Below are 15399 nucleotides of genomic sequence, written 5' to 3' on the forward strand. Positions count from 1 at the left end.
AATGGCTTCCTGTTCATTTGAAGATATCTTCAAATGATTTAGAGATATCTTTAAATGAACAGGATGTTATTTGAAGATATCTTCAAATGATTTAGAGATATCTTTAAATAATATGTGGATTTGGCTAGCATGGTGTGCCAAACTGTCATTTAGAGATATCTTAAAATGAGGGTTTTTAAGATATCTCTAAATCATTTGAAGATATCTTCAAATAACTTCCTGTTCATTTAGAGATATCTCTAAATCATTTAGAGATATCTCTAAATATCTTCCTGTTCATTTGAAGATATCTTTAAATGGACAGGAAGTCCATTGAAAACATACAGCATTTTCACAGGAAGTCATTTTGAGATATCTTGAAATGGCTTCCTGTTCATTTGAAGATATCTTCAAATGATTTAGAGATATCTCTAAATGAACAGGAAGTTATTTCGAGATATCTCTAAATGATTTAGAGATATCTCTAAATAAATGGGAAGTTATTTGAAGATATCTTCAAATGATTTACAGATATCTTTAAATGAACAGGAAGTTATTTGAAGATATCTTCAAATGATTTACAGATATCTTTAAAACCCTCATTTTAAGATATCTCTAAATGACAGTTTGGCGCGCCATGTTAGCCAAATCCACATATTATTTAAAGATATCTCTAAATCATTTGAAGATATCTTCAAATAACGTCCTGTTCATTTAAAGATATCTCTAAATCATTTGAAGATATCTTCAAATGAACAGGAAGCCATTTCAAGATCTCGAAATAACTTCCTGAGAAAATGCTCTATGTTTTGAATGGACTTCCGGTCTATTTAGAGATATCTCCAAATGAACAGGAAGTTATTTGAAGATATCTTCAAATGATTTAGAGATATCTCCAAATGAACAGGAAGTTATTTAGAGATATCTCTAAATGATTTACAGATATCTCGAAATAAACAGGAAGTGTGTACCTTACGTTTGTTTTTGTTAATAAACGTACGCCATTTGCATTTGGGGGCATCACTGTTATAATTCTAACAATGAAGTGAAGATTGTATTTTTTTTTTATTTAACCTCATTATTTTTTTTGTACTGGAAAAAAAGGTAAGTACATGAATAGTACCACTATTTATGTTTATTTATGATTTTTGACAGAAAAAATAATCGTGTAGTACAGTATAACTTAAGCGTCGGGATGTGCTTATGTGTAAGGTACAAAAACGTTCAACGAGATAAATGATTTTAGAACAAAGAATTAGTTAAGGTTTTTGTGTAAAAGAAAAAGAAAAAAAACCTAATGAAAATATAACGTGAGACCATCTGTATACTTGATTAGAAGTTAAGCGTGCAAACTTCATACAAAACAGGTACAATTATTGTTGGGTTCAATATATTATTATGTGTGTACGTTGTGGCAGCTTGACATTGAGTCGCTATTATGTGACTGCGAGCTAATGGAGAATATTAGAACATAATTGCGTTGCAGATATGACATGTTAATTCAGACTGGTCGCGCACCACTTAATATGTTCTTCGTTGCGATCTGGAAGCTTTTCCGACTGTTGTTGGGGGTGAGGGGTCATTAACAACATATAAGACAACATATAGGTTTCACATTTACACAATGAATAGTAATTATGCGACCTTTATGTAAATTGCACTCGTGTCCAGCTGTCGGAAAACATCAAAAAAGTTTTTGATTTTCTTATGGAAACAAAAACAGGTTAAAACAGGCAGGGAGTTTCGCACAGACACTTGATATTCGGGCAACAGGTCGTGCGCAACGCCGCAAGACATATTTTCTTTTCATGTCCCTCCACGGCTCCGTGCTTCTTTTCCGATACTGTGACTGTTTTCAAACAATCAACATTTCACTTATAGGCTACTAATCATTAACAGGTATATAATTAAAAAATCTGTACTGTGAATGATACAGTAATGTGTGTGGTTATGCAGAGCACTACGTTCTTTTGTGGGTGTTTATTATGTAACTTTATATAACCCTTTGTAAATATTCACAGCATTATTTGATTACAGAGGTCTGCCTCATGACAGGTGAAAGAGAGCAGGTACACGGGGTTTTAACCCGCGCCCTGTCATCAGTTCGCCAAGCGGAATCTGAATTGAGGTCTCATACAACTGACGATATAGATGATTTTGATGCAGCCTCTTTTGTCAGTGAAACAAGGGCCTTGTTTAGAAGTAGATCTGTGGACTCATCACAAAGGACAGGTAACATAAAACATAAAGAAAATATGTTATATTACCAACCTGCTTTACGCCAGCCAGTTATTTTTCTAAATGTAGGCCATAATAGCCTTTTTTTATTATTAATCTTAATGATCATTTAAGTACGTTTTCATTTTCTTTTTTACAGTGTCATACATCATTTAATATTTTACAGAAAAAAGGGATAGCATATCTAATGACACTGCTTTTATTCCTTTTCTGCTGCTACCTTGTTACTATAAAGCAACACAGATGTCCTCATATTTAGAATGGTGCTAAGTAATTTGTGTTAGTTTTTCAAAAGTATTTTTAATGTTAATAAGGTAATTTTCTTTTATTTCGTATCAACTTTGATTTTGTGTGAACCTTTTTACTGCTCTCCATTACTTCTAGAATAATATTCAATGTTGACTATCTGAAGTTAGAATTCTTATCCCTGATTTTTATGCCTTCTGTACTTTTAGTTGTTTCTTTCATTCTTTTTTTCTTTCTTTCTTTCTTTCTTGGAAATTGGAAACTAATGTAGGAAAGAGAGGCAGAAAAAAAGGACGGCAAAGGGGACATTTATGGAAGACTAATTTTTTCTTACTGCAAAAGAACAATGAAGAATTTGTACCACCACCGTCTGAACTATCAAGACTGACAAGAAATGGATTAGGTAGGTTACATATTCTCCTAATGATAACCCTTCCAGTGTTTAATGTGCATTTTATTTTTTACTATTTAAAAAAAAAAAAGAAAGCGTACAGATTAAAACCATGCATTTTATTTGCAAATGTTATGTTACACAGTAAAATTTATATATTTTAATCAAACCACTGATTGTTTCTCCATTGTTTATGTTGCTGTAGGAGTTCCTAAATGTGAACAACCTGCTACCAATGAAAGATATGGTTCAAAATCTACTGTTCAGCGAAGCTGGAGTTTAAGACAGTTAGAGAATTTTGTGCAAGATAGTTTTCCTGACGTTCCTTTGCATCTAACTGGCTTTACCTTTGCAAAGGCAGAGAAGGGTCGGCGTCTTAGTAAGCTAAACATAACGTCTGCAGCTGACCTACAAACCAAGATAGGAAAAGGAAAGATTTTTATAGTTCCTAATCGTGATATACCATTGCCAATTGAGGTAGGTCAGTTTATTCTTTATGACAGATGGATCTTTACTACCTAATTATTGTTTTGTAAAGATGGAGCGAGTTTTTTTTTTAGATTAAATCAAAATACAATAATAGAAGCTTAAATAGTGTGCATATATATAGACAAAGAGACAGACATACATATGCCTACATACATACATATCCGAAATCTCTGCTTAATTTAAATGTACAGCTATAGCCAAAAGTTTCTGCATCACATAGAATTTCAGGATTGATTGAGATTATATTTATCAATTAAACTACTTTACAAAAACTGAGGATGTTTTCCTAAGAAGCTATAAAGATTTATACTGCAGTGCAATTCATCATACAGAGATTCGCCTAGTTTAAATTCACTACATATGTGATTCCTACCAATTTTGCAAATGTAAATAAAACTAAATGCCAGTGTATTTGATCAGTCTATTACAGTGGTCTGTTAGTAAATAGTTATACTTTGATAGAACTAGTTTTAATTGCAATATATTTTCTTAAGTCTAATATATGTCACTTCTCGGCTGGTTGCCATAAACACAAAGTTTAAATCAGGGCATTAAAACACATGCTTTTTAAAATAATGTATTATTGCATTATTTAAGAAACACACTTGCAAATTGTATTTAACTTTGTTCTTTCTCATGATGTGTGTTCAGTTATGTGTTTGTTTTATGTCTCAATAAATGTGAATTGTAACCTGCTGTAAATCCCCATTAAACCTCTCAAGTAAGAGTTCTTATTGCTCACTGTAGCAGGATAGCATCAATAAGGAGACTCGGAGCCCAGGAAGCTGCAGTTTAAAGCACCGGTGCACACATTTATTAACACAAAGAAGTGCCAAAATAAAAGGTTAAACAAAGCTATTCTGAAGTCAGACTTGGCATTCCCATCCCTGACCAAGTACCACACAATACCACCTCAAACACACCTAAACACCTTTCCCCAAACAAAGGATCTCACTTCCTTATATAACATGTGGCTGGAGCCTAATTAACCATTAATCATTCAATTAGGCTCCAGCCACATTCTCACATGTATTATGGATTTTAACCCCCTCCCTGCCAACCCTATATTTGCACCACAGACACACACAACATTTATCCTAAGGTTTAAAACAAATCTATGTCAATCAGTACAAACATACAAGAGTACAAATAGGAAATTGCATGAGTTTTCCTCATTAGCTATGGATTTTTGTTTGTATTATTCAGAGAACAGAAGGAAGGATGTTAAATGAAAGCCGTCAAGTAACAGCAGGAAGCAATGCATCAGTGACCCAATTGCAAGTTCAGGAGCAGGTAGATATGACCTCTACAGAAGAACAAATGACAGGATAGCTTCATAAATAATTATCTTATTTATATTTGTACTATGAAACCACAGGCCATTGTATCATACAACTGCTCAATAAAGAATGTGCTACTATTGTATGCCCAATGCTAAGGTGTAGGAACCAGTTAATCTTGTGGGTGCAGTATGACATTAATGATCAGTACACTCTTATGTTAACTTTACATTCATTGAGCAGAATTGGCTTTTAGCTCTGCCAAAAGGTTGTCATGTACTTAAATTGGTGAATATTTAGTAGTGTTCATTGCTATTTTTTCCAGGTGCATATACAAGAATTGTCAAATGGAAATATTGGTACAAGGACTTCAGAAAATCCCATTGTAGAAGACTACCACCAAAGAGAAAATGAGGTACAGTCATAGTTTTTGTTCCTTCACTTAGGAGTCCATACACATTAAAGGAGCCTTGTTACATATTGTGTTTCTAATTTGTGTTCATTTACTGGAAAAAGTAATGATTCCATTTTTTAGGTTATGCAACAACATGCTACCAATGCAATGGCTGATCTTCTAGAAAATGAAACATCAGAAAACATCCCACAAAGGGCAGCTGAGGTAGGATAACTATATTGCTTATATTGCTTAATTGGTCTATTGTGCTTATTTATGTAATATATTAGTGTTTGCAAAGCCCTTGTCTGGTCAGTTTGGTGGGCTTTAAATGCAGTTATTGTTTTAACCCAGATCAGCAGTGATGTATTGCCCCAAAACATGATCTGATTTTTATATGTTCACCAGGTCTTTGCAAAACCAGTTACTTTGGTGCTGGATGTTCCATCTGAAATGAGCTGCCAAAAAACATTTGTCTTAGGGGCAAACAGATACCTGTAGACATTTTCATTTTAAGGAGAGGTAGTTCAAATACTATTTTTACACAAAGAATGCATTTCTGTTTATATAGACTGAGATTCTGGACATTGAGCAACTATTTCAGGCTGATAGCTTCGAAAATGAACTGATTGCAGATGGCCAGAAAAAATTTGAAGAAATTGAAGAAATTTTTAATAACACCTTAGAACTTCTTGGAATGAACATTGTACTCTGCAGTCATCATGATGTCATCCTCCAGAATTCTTAGAAAATTGCAATACTGTAGACAAGCTGTTTTTTATGTAGCTGCAAAATCCTGTAATTGTTTATATATATATATATATATATATATATATATATATATATATATATATATATATATATATATATATATATATATATATAAATAAATAAAAAAATTTGGCATACTTCAAGCACTCAGTCTTTTATTCTAATTATACTCTTTTATATATATTTTTATAACTAGTTTCAATTATCAGAATGGACTACTCATCCATCAACGCCTCCACCACTACCTTTCTCATATGTAAATGCTGACACACCAACAGTAAGTGTACTGCTGGAACAAAGATACGAAGACCCTTTCCTGGCTGGACGCCTCCCTGGGAGAACAGGAAGAAGCACTCCAATGACTTGTAACCTGACCTCTGATTGAACAACCTAAGATACAAGAGAGCTGCTGTGGATGTACTGTTTTTTAGGTAAGGAAAATAATTGCTATCATACGCTTCATTCAGTATTTTACTAAAATATTCTTTTCCAAGCATGAAAATCTTTAAAGACTGAAAAGCATATATATTTTTTTTATTAAGCCTCTTTTTAAAAAAAAAATTGCAGACAGCTAATGTGTTGTAGCTAGATGTGGTGGTCTTTGTTTAACAGGAATCATTTTATCTACATTTTGGAATGCTTAATACTAATATTATTATTATTATTATTATTATTATTATTATTATTATTATTATAGTAGTAGTATTTTTACTTGAAGTTCAAAGGATGTATTCTTAGAACTACACATCTAACTACATTAGTTTGTCTGCAATTTCGAAAAGAAAGCTTAATAAAAAATGCATTTCAGAGTCTTTCAAGATTATTCTGTTTGGAAAATAATATTTCAGTAAAATACTGAATGAAGAGTGTGATAGCAATAATTTTACTTACCTAAAAACAGATCCACAACAGCTCTCTTGCATCTGTAGTTTGAAAATGGAGGACAGACTAATAGCACATTAACAGCAACTCCTCTGCATCTGTAGTTTCAGCGGAGCAATAGGACTTCAACCTGAGGTGGCCAATCACAGGTCATGTTACCAGTGTCATTGGAGAGCATCTTCCTGTCCTGCCAGTAAAGGTTTGTGGTGCCAACATGTTTTTAATTAAAAAGTGCTGTTTTAATGTTTTGAAAATCTACAGAAAAGTTACAAACCTTTCTGCTATTGCTTGGAAGGCAAGAAACAAAATGTTTGTTACAGCCTGAGTGTTTTTAGTTTTTGAAAAATGTATTTTATAATTCAGTGTTCATAAGTTATTGATTAATGTTTTCATGCAAAATATTATATTTAGCTTAGTCTTTGTTTAAACTATGTAATAATTTTCAGCACACTCATAAGATCATTCATTTTGAAATGGCTTTGCTCAAGTATATTACATTTGAAGTTTTTTATGTTGTTACTGTTATGGTATAAGCTTTTGTTGTTTCCCAGGTTAATAATTGTGTTGCCAGAACTTTAAACCTCTCCATTATTGCTGGATTGTCTTCCATGCTAATACATGCAGTATATTGAATTCAAAGAAATTGATTGGATGAAAAGAATGGTTAAGGTATTTTAATGAGAGGTTTTAATTTCAGTATTTTCTGCAATGTTACATATTAGATATTTTCTCTAATATTTCTCTCCCATAAGGTTCAGCTCCACCAGTCTCTTTTGGGAGAAAAGGAGCAGGAGCTTGAAAGAGGTATGTATTTATTTTATTTTTTTTAACTCAGTTAGAACTCATTATTCGGCAACTCTAAAATTGCAGTTTAGGAACACTGCCAAACTGACCTTTTTTGACTAAAAATTATGTTATATTACCGTATTAAACTTTAGTTTATGAAACTGCACGTAATTTAAAAAAAAAATGAAAGAACGAAACCCTCGGTGAGGTAGAGACTGCACTGGGTGATAATCCATACATCGTAAGAGGCTCTTGGGTGTGTATTTCATGTTCACTATAGTGATCTCTTCAAGAAACACGGTGTCTCTCACAATTGAGATGCCATGATAGTGGATATTTTAATAACATTCAGCATATTTCTGCAAAATATGAAAGTTGAGGAATGAAAGGTACAACTTACTGTAATGTAACATTTGTGTTTCTACCTTACACAGCTTTCTCTGATCTAGATGTGTTATTGGAAGAAGAAGTTACAGTTGAAGTTAAAAGACACACTGTTCTAGAAGATGTACAAAGAATTTACAGTAATCAAAGTATCATCAATAAACGTTTACATGTTAACTTTATTGGGGAAGAGGGAGATGACTTTGGTGGGTTAACAAAAGATCTTTTTTCTTCTTTTTGGAACAGTGCTTTCATTCAGTGGTTTAAAGGTGAGGATGCTCTTGTCCCATGTATACCAGTAAATCAATATGCCAAAGCGCCGGACATTTTTTCTGTTGTTGGTAACGTTTTGTCACATATGTGTCAGCTTAATCATTGCGTGCCACCCAGATTTTGTAGATCAACACTGCTATCTGTTGTGTTTAATACCTCTATGATTGATAGTAGAACACTGTTGGATGACTTTATGCTCCATGTAACAGTACCTGAACGAACCTTGCTGCAAAAGGCTTTGAATAGTTTTGAAAAACTAAGCATTTCTGAAAAATCTGACTTGCTGACCTTTTATTCTGTGAATGGCATGCACACAGTTCCTTCAGCTAAAGATTTTAGAGAGCAACTGGTTCTTGTAGCACAAAATGAACTGGTAATAAAACCAATGTTCTTGAATTGCTTTATAAGGCAGGCTATTCTAGAGTCTCATATGAGAGCATTTTGGTCACAGTTAGATACAGACTTAATTTCGTACCTGTACTGGCAGGAGATGCCTACTGCAGACCGTGTGTTGCAGTGTATAACAACTTCTGAAAAAGACCTGAAACCTGAAGAAGAAGTTGCTTATTACTATTTACGTGACTTCATCAAGTCAGTGGATCAGGATGAAATGTCCAAATTTCTGCATTTTGTTACAGGATCCCCATTACTGCCAAACGATGGCATTACAATAGTATTTAATAGACTTTGTGGTAGCCTGAGGAGACCTATTGCACACACTTGTAGCAATACACTAGAGATACCAGTAAGCTATGCTTCAGTACAGGACTTCAAACGAGAAATGAAATCCATTCTAAATTCAGAGAATGCATTTATAATGACAAAGATTTAAGGTAGTGGTTAGAATCACAGCAGCTTTATCTGAAGTCAAGTGACGTGAAGAATCATTTGACAAGGGATGTTTTTATATAAAAAAAATATATTTTACTTGTAAATGCCCAACTACTTAAGCCTGCTTCTTTCATAATGATTTGTAAAGCCTTGATAGCATGACTTCCCAGGAACACCACAGCGTAAAGCCTGTAAAAAATGGAGGGTCAGCAATCAGTTGAGATAAAAATTTATAGTTTTCTGTTCCAATTCGCTTTTAATCCATTCCAATTACTTTTATGACATAGGCTTTTTATTGAGCACATATATATATATACACACACAGTAATCTGTCGTTTATCCGCTATGATCAAGCTCTTCAGTAACATTCGTTTGTTATTGAACAGAGAGGATTAGTTCAGAGATTGTAGATCCTACCAAAGTTTTTGTACACTTTCGTGGTATGTGCTCCGTGCGCTACCATTGCTGGTAGTGTCACGTGAGCAGTTCAGTGTGTTGATGTGCAAATAAAACCTGTTCGCCTGCGGGGCATATCAACTCCATCTCGATCTCCTGCCTGTCACTCAGCAGCAGATGCACGCATCCACATGACAGACGTCTACCCTGTCACAAGCATTAATACCCTGTATCTATCTTCTCAAGTGATTTAGGGGAGCTCCCTAATAAAAGCCCAATCTCAAAACAATAATTATGTGAATATAGTAATTGTTACAACTGTGTATAATGATATTTAAAACAGGATTCATTTAACCGACTTTTTACATAACCACCCTTACTCTGGTTTATATATATATATATATATGTATATATATATATATATATATATATATATATATATATATATATATATATATATATGTGTGTGTATATATATATATATATATATATAATGTATGTATGTGTGTACCTGGCAGCTGGCTCTTTGAGCTAATATATATATAACTTGTCATGCGAATACACAATTACAATACACAATGTTCAATAAAGAAAAAATCTACTACTAAACGGGACTTGTAATGTTCCTCTCATCTGAGTCTAAGAAATAATCACGTTAAGTTTAAGGTGTAAAACTTAACTCACCAAGTCCTGTGATGGTGGAAAATATGATAAATCTGCCTTCCAAATGTTTGATTGCATTGTCTTATCACCTAGCCATTTCATTGAAATAACACTGTTTTTATTCTGTTGCATTTTACTGTCTGAGCTTACGATGTGCCAATTAAAACCATACATTTTCAATGGAATTTGGAACAATGGAATGGAACCTTGCCGCTCATGGTTTATCATACTGATGGTGTCAAATTGTTTGAGCCCTTTGTTGTGTAAGGCATTTTCTTTCTACATCTCAAGTGTGTTTTCTTACAAAAAAGTTTATTTTGAAAATATGAGGTCAAATTGTTTGTATAAAATGACCTTTTTGGGGATTCAACATTGTATGTAACCTTTATTTCCCCAAGTGAAGAAAGAAAATGTGTGAGTTTTATTTTTTTCCTGACTTTGGATAAGAAGTTAATTGCCAAATTCAGATACTTGCTGTTTAACTTTTGTACCAAAATGATGTTGTAAACATTTCATATTTATGAAAATAAAGCTGTCTTAACTTTCAAACAGACATTAAGGGTGTTCATGTTAAAAAAGACACAGAAATAAATAAACATGTTTTTGAATGATAACATTGTTATAGTCTTCAGTCATATCTTTAATGGTAAAATATTACAATCAGAACAGAAGCATTTAAATACAGTTTGATGTTATAAATACAATGTGTACAATAAATAAATAAATGCAGGATCAGTTCCTCAAAAGTATTACTTTTTTTCTAGAACAATAGTGATTAAGTGGAATTGTTAAGATATGTAGGTAAAAGTAGAATGCAAGATGGTGACTTTGCAGTCTTTGGATGTTGCTTGGTAGTTATAAAGACTTTAAGCCGTAATTTCCCACAGCTAGTGTACCCTCCAGCTTACAAAACCACACAGGTCTATGTCCACTTGCAGTTTCTAGACACCCTTATGCTAGATGTAATTCATGACCAAATCAAAAAACAACTTCATTTGCTCCGACCGCACCTAGGCAATCATGGAAAACAAGCTTCCTGAATTGGTTAAAAAGTACAACATTTTGCTGTGCTTTGTATTGAAAACTTAAGTTCCAGAATGATCATATTAAAACAAATAGGATGGTTTTATTATTTGTTTCAATTAATAATTTAATTTAATAATTTGGGGATGCATTGGAGGTATCGTTAGAAAACATAAACTCTAGTGTTTTGTGAATGCAACGTGCATATTTATCTCTAAAGTCTCCTTCAAGTTGGATTTCCTCTTTAAGTGTATTAAGCTGCTGAGTAGTTAAATTAAGTGGATTGGAATGCTCTTCAGTTTCTGTCATACTAAAAATATCTGTTGTTTGGACTCCAGCTCTTTGTAAATGTAATATTAAATGTTCTTCAAATTGTTTACCATCCAAAATGTTTGCCCCTGATTCAGCAGAGCTTGCAAGTGTTGCAGCCAATCCATCTGACCAAATTTGTTCAGGTGTTCTGTTCCTTTCTGTTCGGATTTTATGTTTATTCCATCCTTGTCTGAATAATTGTAATCTTTTATTAATTTCTGGAAGGTACACCAACTGCAAGCATGCTTTGTGAACATCATTATCTGCCTCTAATATACTAAGATCTTCTAAATCATAGAATTCCTTGTACAAGGGCTCTACAACTTGTAGGAACACATCTTTCCAAAGTCTTTCTATTCTCTGGTTATGAACAGATACTCCAGTTATGTGGCTGCCACGCTGGAGCCCTCTCAAGATGTTCATAAGCAAGGCTACCTGTATGTTTTCTCCACCATGGTCTGACCTCATGCGAGACGGTAACCCATATTCTGCCACTGCTTTGGAGAAAGCCTGTAGAACTGTGCTTGAGCTATTGTCTGTGGCACAATGCAAATATGGAACAAGGCAAGAAAAACCATCTATGGCACCATGGATAACAAATCCCCACCTACAATCAAAAGTAAACATTTTAAAAAAGTGATTTTTACAGTAATAAGATATGCGTATTGTGAACAATACATATTTTTTTCACCAATAGCAGTCAGAGCATTTTAACACCAATAAAGGTTAAATATTCAGATTATATTGTGCCTCTATATGGGGTGAAATGCAGAGTTCTCAAGTTTATTTTAATTAGGCAGTATTCACCTATCTACCAGGACTGGCACATATAGGTTCTGTTTCATTTTCAAGAATATCCAGGAAAATGGATATCTGGCACCTACTACAATGCTGACAGAACAACAATATCGTTTGTGTTAATTTTTAAAGGGTTATAACTAAAAATAGTCACATTGTTTACATATAAAAACTGTGCAGTAGCCACATTTTGTTACACCTGATTTCAGTTACTTATTTGCCCTTTGGAATGACAATCTATGGATTTCATGAAGGATTTCATGAAGAATCTGCCCTCCAGTTGGTACAAGTGAAAATTACGATCCTCACTTTGTCACAATTTAATTATATGACCTCTTCTCAAAACAATGACCCAGTTAATTATGAAGATTCTGACCTTTCAGTACGATCACCTGAAGAATGAGGGTAAGATTCATCATGAGAGCCTAATCTATTACAAACAAATACAAATCTATTACTTTCCTTCCAGGAACAAATATGGCAGTTTAATTTGAGAAAATTGGATAGTTTTGCTTCAGACTAAATGCATACAAGCCATTGTGCCAAATTGGGACAAACATGTACTCAAAATGAATGCATGTATATTAAATACATAAAGAATAAAATGTAATAAAGTGATATAAAATTTTTTTCGTGGTCAATAGACATGAGCAGCCAAACAAATATCTTTAACATATGTGATTTCAGATCAGATAATTGGGTAAAATAAAATATTAACCTCGTTACCATGGACAGACAACTCGAGTATACTGATTTCTCCCAGAACTCGAGTTGATGTCAAGTTGATATCGGGCTTATGTCTTTGATTGCGTCACCTACGAACCCTGACCCCTACCCCTGTGCACGCTAATATATATTTAACACACACAAAAGTAGACTCACCTTATCAGCTTCATATGACCGTCCATATGCCACATGCTGTTTGGTGATGGGACGTGGTAAGATCTTCTGTTAATGACTTGGGCCCATCGTCCAGCACTGCTTACTGGATCGATGCTGTTTAGAGACTTGCGTATTCTCTGTCGCTGAACAAATATCCCCTTAGCTCTAAGATATCCATTCATCATCTATAGAGGAAAGCAAACATCAATTTGTTTTATTATGCTTACTTTTATGACACAGTTGTTATGACTCAAAAATGTTACTATTATATTATTGGAATAAACTGCTGTAATACATCCAGCACATTATAATATTAGCATTGTTTGTATGCGCAGGTATCCATAAACAGGTATCCGTTCCAAATTATAATTATATTTTGAACAAATCAGATACAAACCCACATTTTCAAATCTTTTTTTTTTTTTTTAACGTAAACGTTCGTAGTGAAAGCGGGCACAGACCCTCAACCATTAAAGAATAAAAACCAATTTCAAAGCTGTAAATACAATAACTAACCTCGGCCCCTGCATTTGGATACTGGGAATGAAGTGACTTTACTTCAGTATCGAGTTCGCTGTCTGTGATGTTGCTGTATTTGTCTCTTGGTGACAGACCCTCCGCTTTTAAGCGCTTATAAATGTATGACACCGAGCATCCTAAATGTTCAGCAATCCTCTTTCCTGTGTATCCTCGAGAAACGAAAATCTGGAGCTGGTGTCTCGAAACAGAAATCCTTGGCAAACCAAACTGACCTGTATTAAAAATAAATAAATAAATAAAAATTTAAATGCGACAATAACCAATCCACGTGTGTATTAAAATGACTGTAGTTCCCAAAGAGAATAGAGACATTAACTTACCTTCTCTCCTCCGCTGAACCACGAAATCACCACCGGTATTTATGCTTGACTGGGTGTCAGAAATTCCTTCGTTTTCGAACACCGGCATTAATTCATGAAAACAGTTTGATATTTCCACTCTAACGTTTTCTGGAATTTCCATACTGATTCTATCAAAGTTTGTTTTTGCATTTTGAAACAGTCTATAACTGTTATCAATTTCAATAGAACCGTCTTGAAAATGTCTTTCAAGTGTGCTGAGTGTATTTTTAATTGCTCCAAGAGTTGTTAGTACAGCTTCAGGATGAGCCATAGCGCCTTTGCCCCCACTGTACTCCTTAACTGAGTGAATAAAATATTTCTCCTGGTTTACTTTTAAACAGGAAGTTATTTCGAGATATCTTGAAATGGTTTAGAGATATCTCTAAATGACAGTTTGGCGCACCATGCTAGCCAAATCCACATATTATTTAAAGATATCTTCAAATAACGTCCTGTTCATTTAAAGATATCTCTAAATCATTTGAAGATATCTTTAAATAACGTCCTGTTCATTTAAAGATATCTGCAAATCATTTGAAGATATCTTCAAATAGCTTCCTGTTCATTTCGAGATATCTCTAAATCATTTTGAGATATCTCTAAATAACTTCCTGTTCATTTGAAGATATCTTTAAATGGACAGGAAGTCCATTGAAAACATACAGCATTTTCACAGGAAGTCATTTTGAGATATCTTGAAATAGCTTCCTGTTCATTTGAAGATATCTTCAAATGATTTAGAGATATCTCTAAATGAACAGGAAGTTATTTCAAGATATCTCTAAATGATTTAGAGATATCTCGAAATGAACAGGAAGCTATTTGAAGATATCTTCAAATGATTTGCAGATATCTTTAAATGAACAGGAAGTTATTTGAAGATATCTTTAAATGATTTAGAGATATCTTTAAAACCCTCATTTTAAGATATCTCTAAATGACAGTTTGGCGCACCATGCTAGCCAAATCCACATATTATTTAAAGATATCTGTAAATCATTTGAAGATATCTTCAAATAACTTCCTGTTCATTTAAAGATATCTCTAAATCATTTGAAGATATCTTCAAATAACATCCTGTTCATTTAGAGATATCTCTAAAACATTTAGAGATATCTCTAAATAACTTCCTGTTCATTTGAAGATATCTTTAAATGGACAGGAAGTCCATTGAAAACATAGAGCATTTTCACAGGAAGTCATTTTGAGATATCTTGAAATGGCTTCCTGTTCATTTGAAGATATCTTCAAATGATTTAGAGATATCTCTAAACGAACAGGAAGTTATTTCAAGATATCTCTAAATGATTTAGAGATATCTCGAAATGAACAGGAAGCTATTTGAAGATATCTTCAAATGATTTGCAGATATCTTTAAATGAATAGGACGTTATTTAGAGATATCTCTAAATGATTTAAAGATATCTGAAAAGTATTTAAAGATATCTCAAAAACATTTAGAGATATCTTAAAATGATTTAAAGATATCTAAAAATGCAT

General features: G+C 33.4%; 2 protein-coding genes across 2 annotated transcripts; one reads left to right on the forward strand and one right to left on the reverse strand.

Moving 5' to 3' along the window:
* Positions 1-804: 804 nt before the first annotated feature.
* Positions 805-9717, forward strand: LOC117418856 (uncharacterized). The gene is made up of 9 exons (XM_059022290.1): positions 805-2211; positions 2735-2866; positions 3060-3331; positions 4550-4636; positions 4949-5038; positions 5159-5242; positions 5985-6065; positions 7423-7474; positions 7891-9717. The coding sequence occupies exons 1-9, from the start codon at positions 2028-2030 to the stop codon at positions 8943-8945; spliced, it is 2037 nt and encodes a 678-aa protein (XP_058878273.1). The 5' UTR covers positions 805-2027; the 3' UTR covers positions 8946-9717.
* A 908-nt stretch (positions 9718-10625) lies between these two features.
* LOC117399326 (uncharacterized) lies at positions 10626-14580 on the reverse strand. The gene is made up of 3 exons (XM_059022296.1): positions 13535-14580; positions 13019-13203; positions 10626-11945 (listed from the first exon to the last, which is right to left on the reverse strand). The coding sequence occupies exons 2-3, from the start codon at positions 13201-13203 to the stop codon at positions 11159-11161; spliced, it is 972 nt and encodes a 323-aa protein (XP_058878279.1). The 5' UTR covers positions 13535-14580; the 3' UTR covers positions 10626-11158.
* Positions 14581-15399: the final 819 nt, after the last annotated feature.

The sequence above is a fragment of the Acipenser ruthenus genome, chromosome 1, assembly GCF_902713425.1.
Source record: "Acipenser ruthenus chromosome 1, fAciRut3.2 maternal haplotype, whole genome shotgun sequence".
NCBI lineage: Eukaryota > Metazoa > Chordata > Actinopteri > Acipenseriformes > Acipenseridae > Acipenser > Acipenser ruthenus.